Source organism: Pantherophis guttatus, chromosome 16 (assembly GCF_059756535.1).
Source record: "Pantherophis guttatus breed Tessera chromosome 16, ASM5975653v1, whole genome shotgun sequence".
Classification (NCBI taxonomy): domain Eukaryota; kingdom Metazoa; phylum Chordata; class Lepidosauria; order Squamata; family Colubridae; genus Pantherophis; species Pantherophis guttatus.
The window spans coordinates 8480330-8505497 of NC_142078.1; the positions used below are offsets into that span (position 1 = coordinate 8480330).

General features: G+C 44.2%; 1 protein-coding gene across 5 annotated transcripts in view; it reads left to right on the forward strand.

The window, feature by feature from the left end:
- Positions 1-25168, forward strand: part of ASTN2 (astrotactin 2) — a 433657-nt gene that overhangs the window by 360440 nt on the left and 48049 nt on the right. For all 5 annotated transcript variants that reach the window (XM_087880005.1, XM_087880006.1, XM_087880007.1 and 2 more), the window contains exons 18-19: positions 7740-7873; positions 9794-9942. In XM_087880005.1, the coding sequence (XP_087736131.1) occupies positions 7740-7873; positions 9794-9942 (283 nt within the window). The remainder of the gene's footprint in view (positions 1-7739; positions 7874-9793; positions 9943-25168) is intronic.

The following is a 25168-nucleotide window of genomic DNA, read 5'->3' on the forward strand; positions in this document are numbered from 1 at the left end:
AAAAAAATGGGATAGGTACTGCCCTTGCCGTGTTTTCATAAGCAAGAGTTTCCACCTCCATTCGTCTCCTTCCAATGAAAGCTTAGCTCTTAGCCTGGTGAGAGAGAGATATCGCATGTTTGGCCTCCTACAGAACCTATGAACGTGTTTTGTTTGGAAATTTTGGCTTCCCCGCCCCTGCTTCCTCCCCGTTTTGTGTTTTCTCTCCTGCTTTAAAAGCAAGTTCTCTTCAAGAGAACTCCTTGAAGTAGTTCTCTCAAGAGTAGTTGAGTGGTTCTCTTGAGAGCTTGGCCTAGCGTGCTCAGCACATCATTTGCCCTTTAATAGCAACCTTTCATCTACTGGGTGAGAAGATATCCGATGACGATAGAGGAAGTCAGGGATAATTCATAACAAGCATCCTGAGCCACTACATGGAGACAGGAGGAAGAGGAGGAGGAGGAGAAGAGGAGGAGGAGGGAAGAAGGAGGAGAAGAGGAGGAGAGTGAGAAAAGAAGGAGGAGGAAGAGAAGAAAGAGAAGGAGAAGAGGAGAATGAGAAAAGGAGGAGGAGGAAGAGGGAAGGAGGAGAAAGAGAGGAAGAGGAGAGTGAGAAAAGAAGGAGGAGGAAGAGAGAAGAAAGAAAAGGAGAAGAGGAGGAGAATGAGAAAAGGAGAAGGAGGAGAAGAGTAGAGAAGAGGAAGAGAATGAAAAGGAGGAGGAGGAGAAGAAGAATGAGAAAAGGAGGAGAATGAGAAAAGGAGGAGAAGGAGAGGAGAAGGAGAAGGGGAGGAAGAGGAAAAGGAGAGGAGGAGAGGAGAAGGAGAAGAGGAGGAGAATGAGAAGAGGAGGAGAGAAGGAGAAGGAGAAGACGAGGAGAGAAGAAGGAGAATGAGAAAAGGAGGAGAATGAGAAAAGGAGGATGAGAGGAGAAGGGTAGAAGAGGAGAGGAGGAGGAGTAGAGAAGAAGGAGAAGGAGAAGAGAAGGAGAAAAGGAGGAGGAGAAAGAGAAAAGGAGGAGGAGGAGAGAAGGAGAAAAGGAGGAGGAGAAGGAGAAGATTATCAAACTGATTATGGAAACGTCTTCCCCACTTCGCTACAACTTGGAGAGCTCTAAATAACCAGTCCAAGAAGAGTGATGCCAACAGGACGTCAATGTTTGCCTGGGCTTTCCAATTCTGCCTTGTGTGTTCCCCCTGCTTTGTCTCCATAACACTCAACTCAGCATAAACTGCTCAGCTTGGCTGCCTTCTCCCCTTGTGAGCCCCTCTTCTGGGACAGCCTTGAAACATCCATCCAGAGGTGGAACCTCAGGATCTCAAAGCTCTAGGGAGTCCCAACAGCTGGACAAAAGGAGGGGTGGTGGGTGTGAACCTTAGAAAAGGGGCAACGTTAGAAAAACCGTCATCTTTGCTTTGCTGTGAAGTCAACTTAATATGTACAAAAGCTCACCAGCATTCATGTCGCGAGGAGCAAATAACGTTTGCACTCGATGGGACCTTTCTCTCGCATCTAATGAAATCGCAGGGACCCCCTTCCTTCTCCACTTTTTTTTTGGTTTTAAATGACACACTTGTGATTCACGATGAGGATGTTTATACAGAGGTTGCCTCACACTTCCTAGGTCAACTTCTCCAGATCCATATTTCCCGATTTGTCATCCTCGTTCTCACAACATCTCGTCCTTGCTTGTCCTGTTCCCTCTAGGAGTTTTTTTGTTTTTTGTTTTTAATTTGATTTATATGCCGCCCTTCTCCGGAGACTCAGGGCGGCTTACAATGCGCTAAGCAATAGCCTTCATCCTTTTGTATATTTATACAAAGTCAGCTTTTCTTTCTTTCTTTCTTTCTTTCTTTCTTTCTTTCTTTCTTTCTTTCTTTCTTTCTTTCTTTCCTTCCTTCCTTCCTTCCTTCCTTCCTTCCTTCCTTCTTTCTCTTTCTTTTCTTTTTTTTTAAAATTTGATTTATATGCCGCCCTTCTCCGGAGACTCAGGGCGGCTTACAATGCGTTAAGCAATAGCCTTCATCCTTTTGTATATTTATACAAAGTCAGCTTATTGTTCCCCACAAACTGGGTCCTCATTTCACCTACCTTAGAAAGGATGGAAGGCTGAGTCAACCTTGAGCCTGGTAAGATTCGAACCTGCAGAAATTGCAGGCAGCTGTGTTAATAACAGGGTGCATTAAACCACTGTACTACCAAATGACACCGACGGCTGTCCTGAAACTTGTGAGCGGGTCCTTGGTGCTCTCTGAGCTTGCTTGTTTTCTTGCAGATTTTTTATTTTATTTTTATTGAAAAAGTTTTACAAATACAAATTTTTCCTCCTCCCCCCCCTCTTTCCTTCCCTAGCCCTCCCTTACCCTCCCCCCCCATGGCTTCCCCAGGATGAAATCCAAATCACGTTATATAATACTTTACCGCCCATCTATTCTACCCCCTGTGTATTATACATTTATCCTGACATTCTAGTATACTATCCTCTGTAAACTATACATTTCTAGACAACATTCATCTAAGAATTATCTGGTACTTCCTAGGTTTAGTATTTATTCTACACATAATCTATCCATATCCTCCTCTCCCTTACATAAATCTCTTATGTCCGGTCTTTTATATATGCTGATAACTTCACCATTTCTGCGAGACTGGCCACCTTCAGAATCCATTCTGCAATAATATCCCTTTTCCAATATAGCCTAACCTATCACCATATACCATATCAGTTTTATTTCACCCACTTTCCCAATTTCTTGCAGATTTTTCATGACCCAAAGTTTGTAGCATCATCAGTGCTAGAAGGAGAGAGGAGGAGGAGGAGGAGGAGGAGGAGGAGGAGGAGGAGGAGGAGGAGGAGGAGGAGGAGGAGGAGGACAGATTAACAGAGTATATATATTCTCTATAATATATTAGATTAATATATTTATTAATCTAAATTGATTAAGGACATATAAAGGCAGAGATCTCTGTAATGGTAGTTTAATACTCTGACGATGTCAGCAGATGGCTGACGAAAGCTTAGTAAAATAAAATTTTAATTCTTTTAAGATTTTAAAATCTTAAATTCTGGACTTCGCAGTATGTCTGCTTCTTTTTTTTTAATAATATACCTGGAACTCGTATTTTTACAGTCGCTTTCAGGACAAACAATTGTATACCAAATTTATATTTTGCCTTTATTTCTTTATCCACATATCAAAAGACAGTGCCATGTCAGGATAATAATGCAAATAAGGCAGAGCCAGAGAGAAATCACTGGTAAATCTTAACATACAAGCTAATAACTACAACTGTACTATGTTAACAGTAATTACAGTAGTACAACCCCTCAAATAAAAGAGAAAATAAAAGAAAACTTCAACTAAATTTCTACTTACATTAGCTTATTTACAAATCTCTCCATATTTAATTTTTGGCTGTTCACCGCCCTGAGTCCCTTCGGGGAGAAGGGCAGTATATAAATTCAATCAATCAATCAATCAATCAATAAAATATCCATAGATTTATACATCTTTGTTGTCCACACTAACAATAATTGACATTCATAAACTTCCCTCTCATTTCTACCTCTTGTCTCTATCCATTCCTAAAATTTATTCCATGTCCTGTAATATTTCGAGTCTCCTTTATCTTTCATTTTTAAAGTTAATCTGTCCATTTCAGCACAATCCCAAATTTTCCTAATTATCTCGTCATCCAATGGGTTGTTCGCATTTTCCCAATATTTATCATATGTAATTTTAAAGGTAAAGGTTCCCCTCGCACATATGTGCTAGTCGTTCCCGACTCTAGGGGGCAGTGCTCATCTCCGTTTCAAAGCCAAAGAGCCAGCGCTGTCCGAAGACGTCTCCGTGGTCATGTGGCCGGCATGACTCAACGCCAAAGGCACACGGAACACTGTTCCCTTCCCACCAAAGGTGGTCCCTATTTTTCTACTTGCATTTTTTTAATGTGCTTTCGAACTGCTAGGTTGGCAGAAGGTGAGACAAGGAACGGGAGCTCACCCCATTACACTAGGGATTCGAACCATTGAACTGCCGACCTTTCGACTGACAAGCTCAGTGTCTTAGCCGCTGAGCCACCACATCCCTTCTTGTAATTCTAGCTGCCCTCAATATATGTAACCCTAAGTAAATATGCTTTGTCATAACTTTCCGACAATAGACCTAAAAAGGTGCGTTTCTGGTTTGAACTCAATATATATATATATATTTTAATTTGATTTATATGCCGCCCTTCTCCGGGGACTCAAGGCGGCTTACAATGCATTAAGCAATAGCCTTCATATTTCAATATGCTGCTCATTTCTAACCAATTATGAATTTTCTCCCAGTAACTCCTTGCTTTCTTAATGTTGAACTCTTATCTAAAATGAGGAGACTCACGTATGATCAGGGAGAATGTAACTGCAGCCAGTTTTGTCTCCGTTGAAGGAAACACGGTTCTACTGTTTATGGGATCCTTGGCTTGGAAAGTCTCAGCAAAAACAATAACAATGGGAAAATCTACTAAGAATAACAACCACCTGATGAAGACGGAGGGCCCTTCTCTACTACCCTGCTTTGAACTTTCGAAGCCTTCACACTGAGACATCTCAAATGTCTCCCTTGGGATCCTTCCCTGCCTGGCCTCACACTCCCAGCTACGTCCAGTTGTTCAAAAAAAGTCGGAGGAAAAGCAAACATCATCATCTCCAGCCCCGCCAGCTCTTTCAACCTTTCCCTTCGGTTCAGCTAGCACAGTATCCCCCCCCTCCCCACTCCAATCTTTTCCAAAATAGCAGAACAGTGTAACGGAGTTGGAAGGGATCTTGGAGGTCTTCTAGTCCACCCTCTCTTGTTCAAGCAAGAGACCTTATACCACTTTAGACAAATGGCTGTCCAGTCTCTTCTTAAAAGCCTCCAGTGATGGAGCATTCACAATTTCTGGAGGCAAGTTGTTCCACTGATTAATTGTTCTGACTGTCAGGAAGTTTCTCTTTAGTTCTAGGTTGTTTCTCTCCTTGGTTACTTTCCATCCGCTGCTTCTTGTCCTGCCTTCGGGTGCTTTGGAGAATAGGTTGACCCCCCCCCTCCTTCTTTCCGGCAGCCCCTCAAATATTGGAAGACTGCCAACATGTCACCCATAGGCCTTTCCTCCCCCCACCAGAGTAGACCTACTCAATTCCTGCAGCCGCCCTTCTCTCTTGTATGTGTTTGATGTCAACTCTTGCTCAATAACTATCAGCAAATGGAAGGGCTCCTTCGTTCTAGGTTGCTTCCCTCCTTGATGGGTTTCCATCTAATCAAGGATGGAATCTCATTCCATCTAGTCTAGATCTAATCTTGTTCTGCCCTCACAAGGTTTGGAGAATAGGTTGATCCCCCTCTGTGGCAGCCCCTCAAATATTGGAGCACTGCTATCATGCCACCCCTAGAATAGGATAGCATAGCGTAGCGTAGCGTAGCGTAGCGTAGCATAGCATAGCATAGCATAGCATAGCATAGCATAGCATAGCATAGCATAGCATTGCATTGCATTGCATTGCATTGCATTGCATTGCATTGCATTGCATTTGCTGGTTTCCACTAAAGCCCACTCATTTGTAAATATTTGTAAGAATAGAGAATAGAATGGAATGGACTGGAGTGGGGAGTGGACTGGAGTGGAGGAGTGGAGTGGAGTGGACTGGATTGGAGTGGAGTGGAGTGGACTGGAGTGGAGTGGAGTGGACTGGAGTGGAGTAGAGTAGAGTAGAGTAGACAGAGCTGGAAGGGGTCTTGGAGGTCTTCTAGTCCAATCCCCTGCTCAAGACAGGAGACCCTATACCATTCCAGACAAATGACTGTCCAATCTCTTCATAAAAACCTCCAGTGATGGAGCACCCACAAGTTTTTCCACTGGTTAATTGTCCTCACTGTTAGGAAGTTTCTCCTTAGTTCTAGGTTGCTTCTCTCCTTGGTTACTTTCCATCCGTTGCTTCTTGTCCTGCCTCCAGGTGCTTTGGAGAATAGGTTGACCCCTCTCCTCCTTTCCGGCAGCCCCTCAAATATTGGAAGACTGCCAACATGTCACCCATAGGCCTTTCCTCCCCCCACCAGAGTAGACCTACTCAATTCCTACAACAGCCCTTCTCTCTTGTATGTGTTTGATGTCAACAGTTGCTCAATAACTATCAGCAAATGGAAAGACAGCAGGAAGGAGCAATGGACATTTGTGTGTGACCATATAATCCAGGGGTGAAATCTACTTACCTTCCCAACCGGTTTGGAAGTGCACACGCCATGCACGCATGCTGGCTTTGCTCATGCGTGCATGTGTGTCACTTGCATGCGCGGACCTTCTGAGCATGTGCAAACTCTTCTGCGCATGTGCAGAGGGTAAAAAAAAGGTTAATTACAGGAAGTAATGACCGGGCGGATGGGCGGAGCTTCGTGCCGCCATCACTACTGGTTCTCTGAACTACCAGCCGCCATCGCTACCAGTTCGGGCGAACCGGACCGAACCGGGAGCATTTCCCCCCTGATATAACCCCTATTAAGGCCTGTAGTACGAATTCACTCCGACCAGAGAGAGAACGAAGGTTGATGGATGAGTTGCAGGAATAACTTCGTTTCTGAAAGGTTGAGGCAAGGCGTAATTGTCCCTGCGTATCCTCAGGATCTGATTAAAGATGAGGCCAACTTACCGTAAGAAAGAAAATGACATTAGACGTGATCCGATTAGCCTACACGATCATTTCTGGTCAGATTCCCAAAGGGATCGAAGACCTCATTTGGGATTTCATCATGCGCTTTATTTGAGTTTGTGTCATTCCTTGTATTCCAGCTTCGGTGGTATAGGTTCTTTCAGACCGAAACTCATCAGGTCAATCCCCAACTCAGCAAAGACACCGTAAGGGCTGGAACTATTTTGATTCTGAGGTTTTTTTAAAAAAAGAAATCTCCTTTTCGTGGCCCAAGGCCACAAAACAAGGATCTCCACTCTTGTGCTCAAAATTGGCACCACTACAGTTTTGTTTTCTTGGAAGTCTGAATTTACTTTTTTTTTTCTTTTCTGCTTTTATAAAAAAATGTTTTTAGTATACATTTTCCTTTATAATTCATCACATTTTCCATTTTACGATGACAGTCCATCTCTTTCCGTCTCTTTCCTTCTCCTTCCTTCCCTTCCCTTCTCCCCTCTGCTTCCCTCTCCTTCCCTCCTTCCTTCTCCTCCTCCTCCTCCCTGCAAATGCCACTCCCTTCTAGCACTGGTGAGGTTCCCTAGTTGGGCAATGAAATGTCTGCAAGAAAACCACCAAGTTCAGAGAGCACCAAGGACCCCAGCCTTCTCCTCCTTCTCCTTCTCCTTCTCCTTCTCCTTCTCCTTCTCCTTCTCCTCCTCCTCCTCCTCCTCCTCCTCCTCCTCCTCCTCCTCCCTGCAAATGCCACTCCCTTCTAGCACTGGTGAGGTTCCCTAGTTGGGTCATGAAACATCTGCAAGAAAACCACCAAGCTCAGAGAGCATCAAGGACCATATTCCTCCCCAACCTCCTCACTGTCTTTGAGTCTGAAACATTGAAGACATTTCACTTCTCATTTGTCTGCTTCATGCTCTTGGGAGCATTCAAAGAAAATCAAGAAAGTCCCAATTGCCTTTTTGGGACCTTGGATGATGGAGAATCTCCATAGTCATTCCACAACATCTGTCTTTCTGTAGAACTGACCGTTTTTTTGTCATTGAATTCCTCAACCATCCATTCACTCCAAACCATTTATCTGTTGTTGTTTTTCTTCCTAGGCCTTCAAGGGAGCCCTCATGAGCTCTTACTGGTGCTCGGGGAGAGGAGATGTGATTGAAGATTGGTGCAGATGCGACCTTAATGCCTTTGATGAGAATGGCCTCCCCAGCTGCAGCCCACTTCCCCAACCTGTGTGAGTATCTCTTTCCCAATAGGGCCAGTATTGCTTGCATTTCTTTTTTTTATCCAGCCAAAATATCCCCGCCCCATTTTTTTTGGCATCAGTCTTTAATATTAATTGAGAAGAATATTTGTAGGGCAGAGTTGAACCGTGGTGTCCTTGGTTGCTCTCTGAGCTTGGTAGTTTTCTTGCAGATGTTTCATGACCCAACTAGGGAACTTCATCAGTGCTAGAAGGGAGTGGCATTTTCAGGGGGGGGAGGAGGAGGAGGAGGAGGAGAAGGAGAAGGAGAAGGAGAAGGAGGAGGAGAAGGAGGAGAAGGAGAAGGAGAAGGAGAAGGAGAAGGAGAAGGAGAAGGAGAAGGCTGGGGTCCTTGGTGCTCTCTGAGCTTGGTGGTTTTCTTGCAGATGTTTCATGATCCAACTAGGGAACCTCACCAATGCTAGAAGGAAGTGGCATTTGCAGGGGGGAGGAGGAGGAGGAGGAGGAGAAGGAGGAGAAGGAGAAGGAGAAGGAGAAGGAGAAGGAGAAGGCTGGGGTCCTTGGTGCTCTCTGAGCTTGGTGGTTTTCTTGCAGATGTTTCATGACCCAACTAGGGAACTTCACCAGTGCTAGAAGGGAGTGGCATTTGCAGGAAGGAGGAGGAGAAGGAGGAGGAGGAGAAGGAGAAGGAGAAGGAGAAGGAGAAGGAGAAGGAGAAGGAGAAGGAGAAGGAGAAGGCTGGGGTCCTTGGTGCTCTCTGAGCTTGGTGGTTTTCTTGCAGATGTTTCATGATCCAACTAGGGAACCTCACCAGTGCTAGAAGGGAGTGGCATTTGCAGGGGGGAGGAGGAGGAGGAGGAGGAGAAGGAGGAGAAGGAGAAGGAGAAGGAGAAGGCTGGGGTCCTTGGTGCTCTCTGAGCTTGGTGGTTTTCTTGCAGATGTTTCATGATCCAACTAGGGAACCTCACCAGTGCTAGAAGGAAGTGGCATTTGCAGGGGGGAGGAGGAGGAGGAGGAGGAGAAGGAGGAGAAGGAGAAGGAGAAGGAGAAGGCTGGGGTCCTTGGTGCTCTCTGAGCTTGGTGGTTTTCTTGCAGATGTTTCATGACCCAACTAGGGAACTTCACCAGTGCTAGAAGGGAGTGGCATTTGCAGGGAGGAGGAGGAGGAGGAGGAGAAGGAGAAGGAGGAGGAGAAGGAGAAGGAGGAGGAGAAGGAGAAGGAGGAGGAGAAGGAGAAGGCTGGGGTCCTTGGTACTCTTTGAGCTTGGTGGTTTTCTTGCAGATGTTTCATGACCCAACTAGGGAACTTCACCAGTGCTAGAAGGGAGTGGCATTTGCAGGGAGGAGGAGGAGGAGGAGGAGAAGGAGAAGGAGGAGGAGAAGGAGGAGGAGAAGGAGAAGGAGGAGGAGAAGGAGAAGGCTGGGGTCCTTGGTGCTCTCTGAGCTTGGTGGTTTTCTTGCAGAGGTTTCATGACCTAACGAAATAAGAAGGAGGTGAGGTTTGCAAGGAGGAGGAGGATGGTTCTCTCTGAGCTTGGTTATTTGCTCGCCGATGTTTTATTACCAAACTAGGTAGCATCATCAGTGCTAGAAGGAGCTCTATATAAACAGAGAGCAAACCCCCACTCTCTTCTAGCACCAAAAAGGAACAAACCAACAAGGGGGAAAAAAAAAAAGAAGAAGAAGCAAAGATGACTGTATTTCTTGCAGCAAGAAATACAGACGTCTGCTTTTGCGGGAATTGTATCAAATCAAATCTGTTTCCATCCCGGCTGTGTCCAAGGAGAAACCGTGTTAGATATCAGGCTGGAAGGCCAGGCCAGTCACTCTGAGAATGACTGTGTGTTGCCAAAACAAACTTTTGCACCCATCTGTCTCAATTTCCAGCACCATTAAAAAGTTGATTTTCAACCTGACCCTCCTTTTTTTCTTATCCCTTATTCTGTCTAGTTTGCGTCTTTCTCCCAACGTGGAACCTTCAAGCACCGTGGTCTCCTTGGAGTGGTACGATGTCCAACCAGCCATTGGAACCAAAGTCTCCGATTACATCTTGCATCACAAAAAGGTGGATGAATACACAGACACCGACCTGTATACAGGTGAGTAGATACCTGATACCTAGCGGCGAAATCCTCGGAAGTCTGCTACCGGTTCTGTAAGTCCACTACCGAGCCTGTGCTTCGCGCGCACAAGCGTTAAAAAAAGGAACATTTTTATTGGGTATAGTAAAGGGTTTTACATTGGGTGAAACAAAGTTGATATTGCATATGATAACAGCAGCGAGATTATAGATAGGTAAATATTGGAAAAATGAAGCTTTGCCCACTATCGAGGAATGGACTTTCAAGATGGCCAGTTTTGCGGAGATGGCGAAGATTTCAGCATATTTAAAAGATCGCTCGCAAGAGACTTATGAATGGGAATGGAAAAAATGGATAGATTATGTGCAGAAAAAATACCAAGTTAGGAAGTATCAAATTGTTTTTCACTAAAAGTTGTATAGAAATAGAAATGTATGAATTGTGAAGAGAGAAAAAATTATAAGGGGGCCTGAGGGGTTCAAGTTTTCATAAAAAAAAGGGGATTTTGATGGGATTATATTCTGTGGAAGTCAGAGGGGGAGGGTTAGGAGGGGTTTGGGGGGGTCAGGGTGGGGAGGGAGGGGGGGTTGGGGGGGGGAAATTGGGGTGAAAATGTAATTGTAAAACTTTTGCAATAAAAAAAAGGAACATTTTGAAGCCTTCCGAGTCTGCAAAGGTAAGTAGAACAGTGAGGGGAGGGGGAATCCGCTGTGCCACACAATTTAGATTAGCTAGAAAGCAGAAAATCCGATGATTCTAGCTAATCTCAATCGCACGTCACAGCTGATCGTCACCCAGCTGATCATCGGAAATAGCAGTTCGCCCGAACCGGTAGCATTTTTTTACTACCGGTTCGGGAGAACTGGTCCGAACCGATAGCATTTCACCCCTGCTTCTACCTCTGAAAGCTCGCTAGGTCCCAACTCCTCCTTACCTTATTTCTATATTTACACCTAGAGGCTTACACCCGCTCTTCAGCTACGTGATTGTGGACTTAAATATTTCACCTAAAAGGAAGAAAAGCAGGGAAGTGGGAGGGGAAAAACCTCTAGGAAACTTGAGATTAGATAACAATAAACAACTGCAGTTGTTCCTCGAATTACGACTAAAATGTTGGTTGCTGAGCGAGACGGTTATTCAGTACGTTCTGGAAGCCCAGAAAAATATGCGGCGTCTTACTAGGGATTGTGATGAAAGGATCTGACAGTGGGAAGTTTAGTAGACAAATTAAAATATTTTAGGAGAGAGAGAGAGGGAGGGGGAGAGAGAGGAGAATGAGAGGGAGAGAGAGGAGGGGGAGAAAGAGAGAGAGAAGGAGAGGAAGGAGAGAGGGAAAGAGAGAGGGGGAGAGAAAGGAAGGAAAGAATGAGAGGGAGAAGGGAAAGAGAGGGGAGGGAGGGAGAGAGAGGAGGAGAGAGAAGGAGAGGGAGGGGGAAAGGGAGAGGGAGAGAGAGAAGGAGAGGGGAAAAAAGGAGAGGGAAAGAGAGAGAGAAGGGAAGAGAGATAGAGGAGAGAATGAGAGGGAGAGGGAGGGAGAGAGAGATAGGAGGAAGGAGAGAGAATGAGAGGGAGGGGGAAGGGAGAGGGAGAGAAGAAGGAGAGAGAAAGAGAAGAAGGAGAGAAAAAGAAGCGGAGAGATGAAGGAGAGAATGAGAGGGAGAGAAAGGGGGGGGAGGGAGGGAGATAGGAGGGAGGAGAGAGAATGAGAGGGAGGGGGAAAGGGAGAGGGAGAGAAGGAGAGAAAGAGAGAGAAGCGGAGAGATGAAGGAGAAAGTGAGAGGAAGAGAGGGGGAAGGAGGGAGGGAGAGAGAGAGAGAGAGAGAGAGAGAATGGAATCTGTTTATAACACTTGTGTGTAGCTGAGTTTTTTCCCTTCAATGCATCCAGAGGGCAGTATTTATCCATGTGATTTTTTTGTTGTCCCAAAGGGTTTTTTTCTTTTACTTTTCTTTCTTTCTTTCTTTTTTGGGAGGAAAGTCAGATGCAAGTTTATTTTCATGCAGGGTTTCTGCCAAAGGAGAACAGAAGCCAAGGCAGTTTCAGAAGGTGTCATGTATTCTGCTTCATTCACTGTACAAACTCCTCTGTGGAAAAAGCTTTGCTGTTGCACATTTGGGGAGTTGTTTCTCCTAGACAATTCGGCAAAGTGGCACAGAGAGACAAATCTGCAAGTTGCCCCCCCCTGTGCCCTCTGATTGGTGCCTGTGAGTTTTGCTACCTGGAGGGGACAGAATATTCTATACTACATTGTATACTACATATAACTCACCCATGTAGCAAATGCATTGATTGCATATGGTTTGCAAGTAAGGCCCCGCCTGGATATCCTGCATCCTGCATTTAAATGTTTTACATAAATTGGATGTCTTAAACTTGTTTTTTGAGCCCAAATTATTTAATCTATTTTTAATAGTTTTTAACTTTTGTATGTTATTTGTATTTTTATCTTGGCTGTTCACCGCCCTGAGTCCTCCGGGAGTAGGGCGGTATACAAATATGATAAAATCAATCAATCAATCAATCAATCCAGTTTTGGTCACCACATTATAACAAAGATGTAGAAAATTTGGAAAGAGTGCAGAGGAGAGCAAGAAAGATGATTTCACCCCTCTCCCATACCATGCAAGAATGCCGTATGTCAGGACACTCTCAATGGTGCTGCAATAGTAGGACAGTAGTAGATGGTGAAATAGATTTATCTTCCTGAGCATTCTTGTTCAGGAAGCTTCCTGCGGAGCTGGCAGTGGAGTCGGACAGCAATGAGGCTGAGGAAGAACATGGGCCAGTCCTGAAGGCTGGGGAAGGCCCGGATGAAGGCTCTGCATCAGAGGCAGAGATGGGGCCAGGACCATCGGGGAATGAGGTGCGGACTCCAGAGCCTCCAGAGACTGATAGGAGTGAGGCAGAGGAACAGGAGGAGCCTGTTCCTAATGCACGCATGAGAAGAGCTGCCAGAAGGCAAGAGCAGCTCAAGCAAAGAGGACAACTCAGGAGTAAGGCCAGGAGATGATTGGTCCCTCCCATAAGGTTTAAAACAGACCAGCAACGGCGTTTGGGCTTGGCCGGAAAACAACTTTGGTAGCTTTGTCGTCGTCTTCGTCCGCGTCTTGTATTTATTTTTGTATCTGGGACTTCTGAACGTTTGCCAAGAAAGGCCTTGGGCAGTTTGCCTAATTGGACCAAGGTTTGCGACAGGACTGAGGAATTTGTGTTGGGAGGAATTTGCTTTAATTTAGGTGAACGACGCTGGGAATGAAATTAATTCTCAGCTGTTTGAATAAAGTTTGTTTTTTTCACGGACTGATTTTCCTACTACTTACTTGGGCCTGGGTCACAACAATTCTCCGGAAGTACAGATGCATTGCAACAATGCATCGGATCTACTACTTTGTAAGCTAGTCCCCTACTAACAGTGTGCAGCTGAGAGAGGTGTATGTCAGGCAATTTCCCCCAACCCCTTAATTGCTGGACGAGTTGCATGTGGGGTCTCCCTGCAAGCTGGAATATTAGATCATGGCAGGAATAATCTCTGCCTTTGAAAATCAGAGGTGTGCGGTTTTTTACAAAGTGGTGTGGCTTAGAGGCATCTGGAACTAATATTATTTGGCTGGGAAAATGTTCCCTGTCACCCTTCTGCTGCTCTGGTGAAAGAGTGAGGATCTCAGGAGGAGGAAGAGGGACAGAAAAAAACATATGTTCCACGTTTTAATGGGCCGGGATTAATAACCGCGTGTGCCAAAACTGGGGAGATTTGTAGCATATAGCAGCAGGTGGAGGGGGTGAAGCCTTCTAAGGCACCTAAGAATCCACGTCTTTTAGGGAAAACCAATAGGTCAAGAAGAAATTGCTTTCATGTGTGCTTGGAATAAATGCTCTTTTTTTTTAAAAAATTGCACCGGCGATATGAAAGCTGGCCTCCGGATTGCACCAAAGGAGTGGGAAATAGAAGGGGGGGAAAAGACTGTTTGGTCGTTTCTTTCTGAAACTGGAATTTTTGGTGTGTAGCAAAAGGACCAGAATATGTACATTTATTAGATGTTCTGACTGAAAGATGGCTTAAGGTTTAAAAGTGGGTGTGTATGTGTGTATCTATATATATATCTCCATCACCATCTCTCTATCTTTCTCTATCTCTATATAATTTGTCTATCTTTCTATCTCTTTATCTATCATCCATCCATCCATCCATCCATCCATCCATCCATATCATCTATATCTATCTATCATCCATCCATCCATCTACTGTATCTATCTATCTATCTATCTATCTATCTATCTATCTATCTATCTATCTATCTATCTATCTATCTATCTATCTATATCTCTATCGTCTATCTATATAATCTATCTGTCTATCTATCTATCTATCTATCTATCTATCTATCTATCACCATCATCTATCTATCTGTATCTATCTATCATCTATCTATTGTATCTATCTATAATAAATAATAAATAATAAATAAATAAGTATCTATCTATCGTCTATCTATTGTATCTATCTGTATCTATATCTATATCATCTATCTATCTATCTCTATCATCTATCTATCTATCATCTATCGTATCTATCATATCTATCGTATCTATCTCTATCTAATCTCTCTCTCTCTCTCTCCGTCCCTCCCTCCCTCCCACCATCTCTCTCTCTCTCTCTCTCTCTCCCTCTCTCTCTCCCTCTCTCTCTCCCTCTCTCTCTCTCTCTCTCTCCGTCCCTCCCTCCCTCCCACCATATCTCTCTCTCTCTCTCTCTCTCTCCCTCTCTCTCTCCCTCTCTCTCTCTCTCTCTCCGTCCCTCCCTCCCTCCCACCATCTCTCTCTCTCTCTCTCTCTCTCTCCCTCTCTCTCTCCCTCTCTCTCTCTCTCTCTCTCTCTCTCTCTCTCTCTCTCTCTCTCTCTCTCTCTCTCTCTCTCTCTCATCATTTTAGCCATAAGTGTATCACCAGTAACTTTTTCCAGTGCCGCTGTATCTTCGAACAGTCACTAAACAAATAGCTGTAAGTCGAGGATGAAACCTCTTTTTAGCCTTGCGGTTCCACAATTTCCCCCTGCAGCCGAGGGAGGATTTTCTAACCTTTCCCCTGTATAATTTTGCATCACCGTTCCAAGACCGCCGCTCACTGTCCTCTATTTCAGGACAGCCCTTCTTCTTATCTCCGAGAAGGCTTTTTAACATTTAGGATTGTCCTAAATAGACCATTTGCTTCCTTGAATTACGTCAAGGGATATGAAGCTCCATCCATATGTCAGGCATCCTTATTACCTTGCTCGGGTCTCGAGATACCGTACAATGAAACCCCGGATTTACACAGAGTAGAAATAACTCTTCTTTGACTCTTTCCCCCCTGAGGACGTGCGCTTGCCTGTTTAATATGCAAGAAAACACTTCCACGTCAAGAAAGGAAGATGGTTAGAACTGTCCAGAGACCTGATTTTGCAACCTCTGATGAGTCTAACATGATATGATGGACATCAATGTTCTCAGATGCTAAAAATAGCCGTGCGATGTCAGGGAGATTTTGAACAAGCAGCTGTCTCAAGGAAGGAAGGATGCTTGTTAGCCTAGTTATAATCGGATTTTTGTCCTTAACAGAATAACAGAGTAGGAAGGGACCTTGTAGGTCATCTAGTCCAACCCCCTGCTCAAGTAGGAAACCCTAAGACATTTCTGACATATGGCAATCCAATCTCTTTTTGAAAGCTTCCAGTGATGAAGCTCCCACAACTTCTGAAGGCAACTTCTGTTCCATTGGTTGATTATCCTCACTGTCAGAAAATGTCTCCTTATTTCCAGGTTGATCAGTTTCCATCCATTATTCTTTGTCTGGCCTTCGGGTGCTTTGGAAAATATCTTGACCCCACTCCTCTCTGTTGCAGCCCCTCAAATATTGGAAGATTGCTATCCTGTCTCCCCTGGTCCTTCTCTTCACTAGACCAGCCATGCCCAGTTCCTGCAACCGTTCATCGTATGTTTTAGCCTCCAGTCCACTAATCATCCTGGTTGCTCTTCTCTGCAGTCTTTCTAGAGTCTCCACATCTTTTTTACAGTTGAGGTTGTAATCCTTTACAGATTAACGGAGTTGGAAGGACCTTGTAGGTCATCTAGTCCAACCCCCCCACCCAAGCAGGAGACCCTACACAATTTCTGACAGATGGCAATCCAGTCTCTTCTTGAAAGCTTCCAGGGATGAAGCTCCCACAACTTCTGTCTGGAAGAAACTTCTGTTCCATGGGTTGATTGGAAAGAGGCTGCAGGAGAAGAAATGCAGAGACCCAAACGGGGCCTCCTCTCCTCCTCAGCCAAGGAGAAATGGCACAGCTATATTACACAGGGTCAACAGCTTCTTGCATGGGAAATGAAGAATGAGGGAATGCCAGCTGAGGAACTAGATGAGAGGCCAGAGAATGGGGAAAAGAGCATCCACGAGTTCCCAAGCCTGCCAGCATGGAAAGGAACCGGTGGATGAAGGGATCTTCAGAAGACACCTGGGCCCAGAATCCTGCTTCTCACCTCCACGGTGTTTTCTTCTTCTCCAGGGGAAATCTTCTGTATTCCAGACGCGTTCTTTGAGGACTTTAGGAATTCTGCAGAGTGTCTTCTGCTGATTGACCTTATCAGATTAATAGAGTCGGAAGGGACCTTGTAGGTCATCTAGTCCAAGCAGGAGACCCTACCTACACTATTTCTGACAGAGGGCAGTCCAATCTCTTCTTGAAAGTCTCAAGTGATGAAGCTCCCACAAACTTCCGAAGGCAACAGATTGATTGATTGATTGTTCTCACTGTCAGAAAGTTCCTCCTTATTTCTAGGTTGAATCTCTCCTTGTTCAGTTTCCATCCATTCTTCCTTGTCTGGCCTTCGGGTGCTTTGGAAGATAGGTTGTCTCCCTCCTCTCTGAGCCCCTCAAATATTGGAAGATGCTCTCCTGCCTCCCCTGGTCCTTCTCTTCACTAGACCAGCCATGCCCAGTTCCTGCAACCGTTCATCGTATGTTTTAGCCTCCAGTCCCCTCATCATGCTAGTTCCTCATCTCTGCGCTCTTTCTACAGTCTCCACATCTGTTTTATAGTGTGGTGTCCTTGTTACAGTGGACTCAATAACCACCATTAAAACGGCTTTTTGCCGCGAGATTCCCTTGTCGTCCAATTCACATCTCTGAATTTCAAGTCTCCCTCAAAACGTCAAGACAGTTCGTAAAACCAGTCACTCTGCTCTATAAATAAAACCTTGGTCCCTTCATCCCAAAAAGAAGACTTCAGAGCTGCCGGAGGAAAGCTGGAATCATCCATTTGAGTGTTTCGTTGCTTTTCTCAAAAAAAAAAAAAGAAAAAGAAAAAGAAAAAAAATTCCCCTCAGAGAAAGATGGCCAAGGAATGATAGGGCAGTGGTTGGACTAGCTTTGCTTCGCATGAATGAATTTCAGCTCAAATTTGGCGGAAAATGAACTCGAGTTAAGATGTTCTGTTGATTACACTTTACCCCCTTTGGGACGAAAAGCTTTGTCACTGTCAATTGGTCATAACCAGAATAACGGAGCTGGAAGGGATCTTGAAGGTCTTCTAGTCCAACCCACTGGTCCATCAGGGAACCCTTATACCATTTCAGACCAACGGTGGTCCTATCTCTTCTTAAAAACCTCCTGTAGTAATAGAAGAGGATATTTGTAGCCCAGGGTTGACATGAGGGGTTCCTTGATGTTCTGTGAGGGTGCTTGTTTTCTTGCAGACGCTTCATTACCCCAAGCAGTGCTAGCACTGATGATGTGACCTAGTTGGGTAAGGAAACGTCTGCAAGAAAACAAGCCCGCTAAGAGGGAACCAAGGACTCCTCAAAACCTCCAGTGTAGGAGCATCTACACCTAGAAAATAAAATAATAGAGTCGGAAGGGAGCTTGGAGGTGTTCTGGTCCAACCCTCTGCTTAAGCAGGAGACCGTATATACCATTTCAGACCAATGGTTTTCAAAAGACTGTCCTCACCTCATGCAATTGGTGAAACCAGATGATTGGTAGATTGGTAGGTTGGGAGAGAGAGAGAGAGGGAGAGGGGGGTAGGTAGGTAGGCAGGTAGGTAGGTAGGTTGGTAGATAGATAAATAGGTAGATTGGTAGGTTGGTTGATAGGTAGGTTGGTAGATTGGTAGGTTGGTAGATTGGCAGGTTGGTAGAGAGAGAGGTAGGTAGGTAGGTAGGTAGGTAGGTTGGTAGATAGATATATAGGTAGATTGGTAGGTTGGTAGATTGGTAAATTGGTAGATACATAGGTAGGTAGGTTGGTAGGTTGGTAGGTTGGTAGATAGATAAATAGATTGGTACGTTGGTTGATAGGTAGGTTGGTAGATTGGTAGGTCGGTAGATTGGTAGGTTGGTAGAGAGAGAGAGGTAGGTAGGTAGGTAGGTAGGTAGGTTGGTAGATAGATATATAGGTAGATTGGTAGGTTGGTAGATTGGTAAATTGGTAGATACATAGGTAGGTAGGTTGGTAGGTTGGTAGGTTGGTAGATAGATAAATAGATTGGTACGTTGGTTGATAGGTAGGTTGGTAGATTGGTAGGTCGGTAGATTGGTAGGTTGGTAGAGAGAGAGAGGGAGAGGTAGGTAGGTAGGTAGGCAGGTAGGTAGGTAGGTTGGTAGAGAGATATATAGGTAGATTGGTAGGTTGGTAGATTGGTAAATTGGTAGATACATAGGTAGGTAGGTTGGTAGGTTGGTAGGTTGGTAGATAGATAAATAGATTGGTACGTTGGTTGATAGGTAGGTTGGTAGATTGGTAGGTTGGTAGATTGGTAGGTTGGTAGAGAGAGAGAGGTAGGTAGGTAGGTAGGTAGGTTGGTAGATAGATATATAGGTAGATTGGTAGGTTGGTAGATTGGTAAATTGGTAGATACATAGGTAGGTAGGTTGGTAGGTTGGTAGGTTGGTAGATAGATAAATAGATTGGTACGTTGGTTGATAGGTAGGTTGGTAGATTGGTAGGTCGGTAGATTGGTAGCTTGGGAGAGAGAGAGAGGGAGAGGTAGGTAGGTAGGTAGGCAGGTAGGTAGGTAGGTTGGTAGATAGATATATAGGTAGGTTGGTAGGTTGGTAGATTGGTAAATTGGTAGATACATAGGTAGGTAGGTTGGTAGGTTGGTAGATAGATAAATAGGTAGATTGGTAGGTTGGTTGATACGTAGGTTGGTAGATTGGTAGGTCAGTAGATTGGTAGGTTGGGAGAGAGAGAGAGGGAGAGGTAGGTAGGTAGGTAGGCAGGAAGGTATGTAGGTTGGTAGATAGACATATAGGTAGGTTGGTAGGTTGGTAGGTTGGTAGATTGGTAAATTGGTAGATAGGTAGGTAGGTTGGTAGGTTGGTAGGTTGGTAGATAAATAGGTAGATTGGTAGGTTGGTAGATTGGTAAATTGGTTGATAGATAGGTAGGTAGGTTGGTAGATTGGTAGGTTGGTAGTGTTAGGATATGGTTTGAGCCTAACAAGTTGTCCAGGCAATATATGTGTTCTGTGACTTTAATATGAATATGTATTGTGTGACTTTAAGGCTTTACTGCTGAATCATTATAATGCTGAGTCATGCTGTAATTAGTTGGAACGTGTTTAAGAAAGGCACTGCAACATATTCAGTTGATGATAAGCTACCATTGTGTGTGGAGTTGCAACCATTGTGCTATCATCGGTCTGATGGATCTGCCACCATCGTGGTTTGTGAACCAAAGTGAGTTTGTTATTCTAACCAACTACTGTTTGTGTGGTAAGAAGATTTTTGTATCACTGGACTGACTTTACTGGCAAAGACTTGGATTGATTTAAAGACTATGATTGTTTTTTCACTATAAAGTAAACTTTTGATAAACCAGTTTGCACATCTCTTATTCATTGCTCTCAGCAACGTTTCTCTGTGCTCTACACTCTGCTGGTTGGTAACACAACAGCAATATCCTTAACAGGTAGATTGGTAGGTTGGTAGATTGGTAAATTGGTTGGTAGGTAGGTTGGTAGATTGGTAGGTTGGTAGATTGGTAGGATGGTAGATAGATAAATAGGTAGGTTGATAGATTGGTAAGTTGGTAGATAGAGAGAGAGAGAGAGAGAGAGAGGTAGGTAGGTAGGTAGATAGATATATAGGTAGGTTGGTAGATTGGTAGGTTGGTAGATTGGTAAATTGGTAGATAGGTTGGTAGAATGGTAGGTGGTAGGTTGGTAGATTGGTAGGTTGGTAGATAAATAGGTAGATTGGTAGGTTGGTAGATTGGTAAGTTGGTTGATAGATAGATAGGTAGGTTGGTAGATTGGTAGGTTGGTAGATTGGGAGAGAGAGGTAGGTAGGTAGGTAGGCAGGTAGGCAGGTAGGTTGGTAGATATATAGGTAGGTTGGTAGATTGGTAGGTTGGTAGATTGGTAAATTGGTAGATAGGTAGGTAGGTTGGTAGATTGGTAGATAGATAAATAGGTAGATTGGTAGGTTGGTAGAATGGTAGGTGGTTGATAGGTAGATAGGTTGGTAGATTGGTAGGTTGGTAGATTGGTAGGTTGGTAGATTGGTAGGTTGGTAGTGTTAGGATATGGTTTGAGCCTAACAAGTTGTCCAGGCAATATATGTGTTCTGTGACTTTAATATGAATATGTATTATGTGACTTTAAGGCTTTACTGCTGAATCATTATAATGCTGAGTCATGCTGTAATTAGTTGTGAATGTATTCAGTTGATGATAAGCTACCATTGTGTGTGGAGTTGCAACCATTGTGCTATCATCGGTTTGATGGATCTGCCACCATCGTGGTTTGTGAACCAGAGTGAGTTTGTTATTCTAACCAACTACTGTTTGTGTGGTAAGAAGATTTTTGTATCACTGGACTGATTTTACTGGGAAAGACTTGGATTGATTTAAAGACTATGAGATTGTTTTTTCATTATAAAGTAAACTTTTGATAAACCAGTTTGGACATCTCTTATTCATTGCTCTCAGCAATGTTTCTCTGTGCTTTACACTCTGCTGGTTGGTAACACAACAACAATATCCTTAACAGGTAGATTGGTAGGTTGGTAGAGAGAGAGAGAGAGAGAGAGAGAGATAGAGAGAGAGAGAGAGAGAGAGAGAGAGAGAGAGAGAGAGAGAGAGAGAGAGAGAGAGAGAGATTAGTAGATTGGTAGGTAGGTAGGTAGACTAGTAGGTTGGTAGATAAATAGGTAGATTGGTTGGTTGGTAGATAGATAGAGAGAGAGGGGGGGTGTTAGTAGATTGGTAGGTAGGTTGGTAGATAGATAAATAGGTAGATTGGTAGGTTGGTAGGTTGGTAGGTTGGTAGATAGAGAGAGAAAGATAGAGAGAGGTTAGTAGATTGGTAGGTAGTTAGGTAGACTGGTAGGTTGGTAGATAGATAAATAGGTAGATTGGTTGGTTGGTAGATAGATAGATAGAGATAGAGAGGGGGGGGTTAGTAGATTGGTAGGTAGGTTGGTAGATAGATAAATAGGTAGATTGGTAGGTTGGTAGATTGGTAAGTTGGTAGATTGGTAGGTTGGTAGATAGAGAGAGAAAGATAGAGAGAGGTTAGTAGATTGGTAGGTAGGTAGGTAGACTAGTAGGTTGGTAGATAGATAAATAGGTAGATTGGTAGGTTGGTAGATTGGTAGGTTGGTAGATTGGTAGGTTGGTAGATAGAGAGAGAAAGATAGAGAGAGGTTAGTAGATTGGTAGGTAGGTAGGTAGACTAGTAGGTTGGTAGATAGATAAATAGGTAGATTGGTAGGTTGGTAGCTAGATAGATAGATAGATAGATAGATAGAGAGAGAGAGAGAGAGAGAGAGAGAGAGAGAGAGAGAGGTTAGTAGATTGGTAGGTAGGTAGGTAGACTGGTTGCTTGGTAGGTTGCTTGGTGTCTTCTGGCACACCACAGCTGTTTGCCACCCCTTCAAGGTCCTTGGATCACCTTCCATGTGCTCCATAATAGCAAGTCTTCTGCTTCACTTCCTTGTCTTCGCACAAGACAGTCTTGTAACTTCAGGCCAGCCCTCCGCCTCCTCCCACCTCACAAGGTGGCATCATCCATCATTTTTAGGGGAAGAAAGGGAGAGTTGTGTTCCTTTTAAGGACATGTTTCTTTTTCTCTTCTTCCACGCACACACACACAAAACCCCCCCAGCCCGATTCCCCCAAGGGGGTCCCTTAAAGGAGAAGCAAAATATTTAGGTGTCAAGGGACAGTTTCTTATCGAGGAAAAAAATAATGTTTGGAGGTTTGGGCTTAGCAAGGAGGCAGGTGAGGGGGGAACGGAGAGACGTGGGTGGTCACCACCCCCAAATTAAATCCGAGGAATGGAGAAAGGAGAAGGAGCTCCTTTTTGGCACGGAGAAGACCATTCCCCACCATCAGGCACGCTGAGGGTCCCCAATTTAGATGGTTTTAAAAGATTTTTAAATCTTTTAAAGGGGGGGTTATCTAATTTTGGCAGCTGTTTATTTCCTCTCCCTGCATCCTTACAGACTCCAGCTGGTCCTGATGATGGGAGGCAAAGGAATGGCCTTGGGATGATCCAGTGATTTTCTTTTTTTTTTTATTTTGGGGGTGGGGGTGGAGGGGAAAACCAGCTCCTCTGGAGAGTCACAATTTTGTCAGGGTTGAATTGTATTGTAGCTCGATACTTCTATTGAGTCACTTGCCCAAGCATATCAATGTGTAGAGGAGGAGGAGGAGGAGGTCTTTTGATAAAACTTGATCCTAAACCACTATCATCATCCTCTTCTCCTTCATCTCCTCCTCCTTCCTCCTTTTTCTCCTTCTCTTTCTCTCTCTCCTTCTCATCTGTCTCCTCCTTCTCCTTATCTATTTCCTCCTCCTTTTTCTCTTTCTCCTTCTGCTTCTCATCTGTCTTCTCCTCTTTATCCCTCTCCTTCTCCTCTATCTCCTCCTCCCTTTCCTCTTCCTCCTCCTTTTTCTCTTTCTCCTTTTCCTTCTCTATTTCCTTCTTCTCCTTCTCCTCCTCCTCCTCCCTGTCTTTCTCCTTGTCTTTCTCCTTCTCCACAACCTCCTCCTCCTCCTCCCAGCTCCAGTACTCAATATAAGTAGCGCTTCCAAGACATTTTTCCAAGCTGTTGACAGACTTCAATCCAGGCACGATTCCCATTCTCTGGAAACGAAGGTCTCCAGACCAGAAAGCCTCTGGATGAACAAGCCCAGGCATATTCCCTTCCTTCCTTCTTTACTGCCCCTGCTCAGATATTTTGGCCAGATGCTTACAGATTCCGTTGGAAAGTTTTGGAAACTTTGTGCTGCAGTTTCGGGAGGGGTTAAATAAACGAAGCCGGCCGACATGAGATTGGTCACTTTTGATGCTCAAAACATATTATGCAACTGTCCTCCAGTTCCCAAAGAGTTTGCTGCCTCTGAAAATCAGCTCCTGTTTTCCACCTCACTTTAGAATTGGTCAATTCATTTGGAAGGAGTATTTCTGAGTTTATGTTTGGGGTGAGGCCAGCTCTCTCCCCCCCCTACTCTCTCCCTCCCTCCCTTCCTCCCTTCCTTCCTTCTGTCTTTCTTTCGTTCTTTCATTCTTTCTTTCTTTCTCCCTTTCTCCTTTCCTTTCTTCCTCCTTTCTTTAGTTCTTTCTTTCTTTTTTCTTTTTCTTTCTTTTTTCCTTCCTTCCATCTTCCTTTTGTTCATTCATTCTTCCTTCCTTCCTTCCTCCTTCTTTCCTTCTTTCTTAAATTCTTCTTTCCTTCTTTCCTTCCTTCCTTCTTTCATTCTTCCTTCCTTCCTTCTTTCTTAATTTCTTCTTTCCTTCCTTCCATCTTTCTTTCATTCTTCCTTCCTTCCTTCCATCTTTCTTTTGTTCTTCCTTCCTTCCTTCCTTCCATCTTCCTCCCTCTCTCCCTCCTTCCTTCCTTCCTTCTTCCATTCCTCCTTCCTTCCTTCCTTCCTTCCTTCCTTCCTTCCTTCCTTCCTTCCTTCCTTCCTTCCTTCCTTCCTTCCCCCAATCTCTCTGTCATTGTCCAAATCACGCATTCACAAAAAGAAACCCCTTAATTAACCTATGGTCTCCTGCTCAGAAAAATAAATAAAACAGACACATGAATTACATAGATATTGACTGCATTATAAAAGGAGGCAATAATGCTCAGATCCAGTTTGTGAAACATTAAAAAAAGAAAAAGAAAAAGCAATAGAACGATGCACACGCTTCTTCATTAATTCGCAAGTCAATAGCAAGACAATAGCCTTTGTTTCAGGGCGTAATACTTTCAGAAAATGAGATTTATTGAAGGCCACAAGTCTTTTCGGAGCCTTAGAAGCCATCCGTTCTGTTGCTGCCTAAATATAGTATGGGAGGGGGAGCCACTTTTCAGATAGGATTCAATGAAAAACAAAGTTCTAACTTCCCCCCCTCCCATTGACATTCATGGCCATCCATCTCTTCCTTTTCCTCAAGAAAGTCCCTTTTCCCCCCACCTTCCAACCTCCACCATTCAGTCAGAATAGAAAAAGCTTCTCAGACGAGAAGCGAAATGTCTTCAAGGAAAAAAACAACCAAGCCCAGTTGCCTTTTGAAAAAAAGCACCTTTACCCCGTCCCTCTCTTAACAGATTACCTAACAGATTAAAAGAGTCAGAAGGGACCTTGGAGGTCATCTAGTCCAACCCCTCACCCAAGCAGGAGACCCTACACCATTTCTGACTGATGGCAGTCCGGTCTCTTCTTGAAAACTTCCAGGGATGAAGCTCCCACAACTTCCGAAGGCAACTACTTCTTCTTCTTCTTCTCCTTCTTCTTCTTCCTCCTCCTCCTCCTCCTCCTCCTCCTCCTCCTCCTCCTCCTCCTCCTTCTTCTTCTTCTTCTTCTTTTTCCTCTTCCTCTTCCTCCTCTTCCTCCTCCTCCTCCTCCTCCTCCTCCTCCTCCTCCTCCTCCTCCTTCTCTTCTTCTTCTTCTTCTTCTTCTTCTTCTTCTTTTTCCTCTTCCTCTTCCTCCTCTTCCTCCTCCTCCTCCTCCTCCTCCTCCTCCTCCTCCTCCTCCTCCTCCTCCTTCTCTTCTTCTTCTTCTTCTTCTTCTTCTTCTTCTTCTTCTTCTTCTTCTTCTTCTTCTTCTTCTTCTTCTTCTTCTTCTTCTTTTTTAAGTGTTTTTATTTTTTAGACAAACAATCATTTAATACATCGGTCATTCCTTCCATGTGACATCTCGGTGTTGTCTCCAAAAATCCTTTTTGTAGTTTCTCCTGTCTTCGCTCTCGCCCAGTCCATTACAACAGTTCATCACTA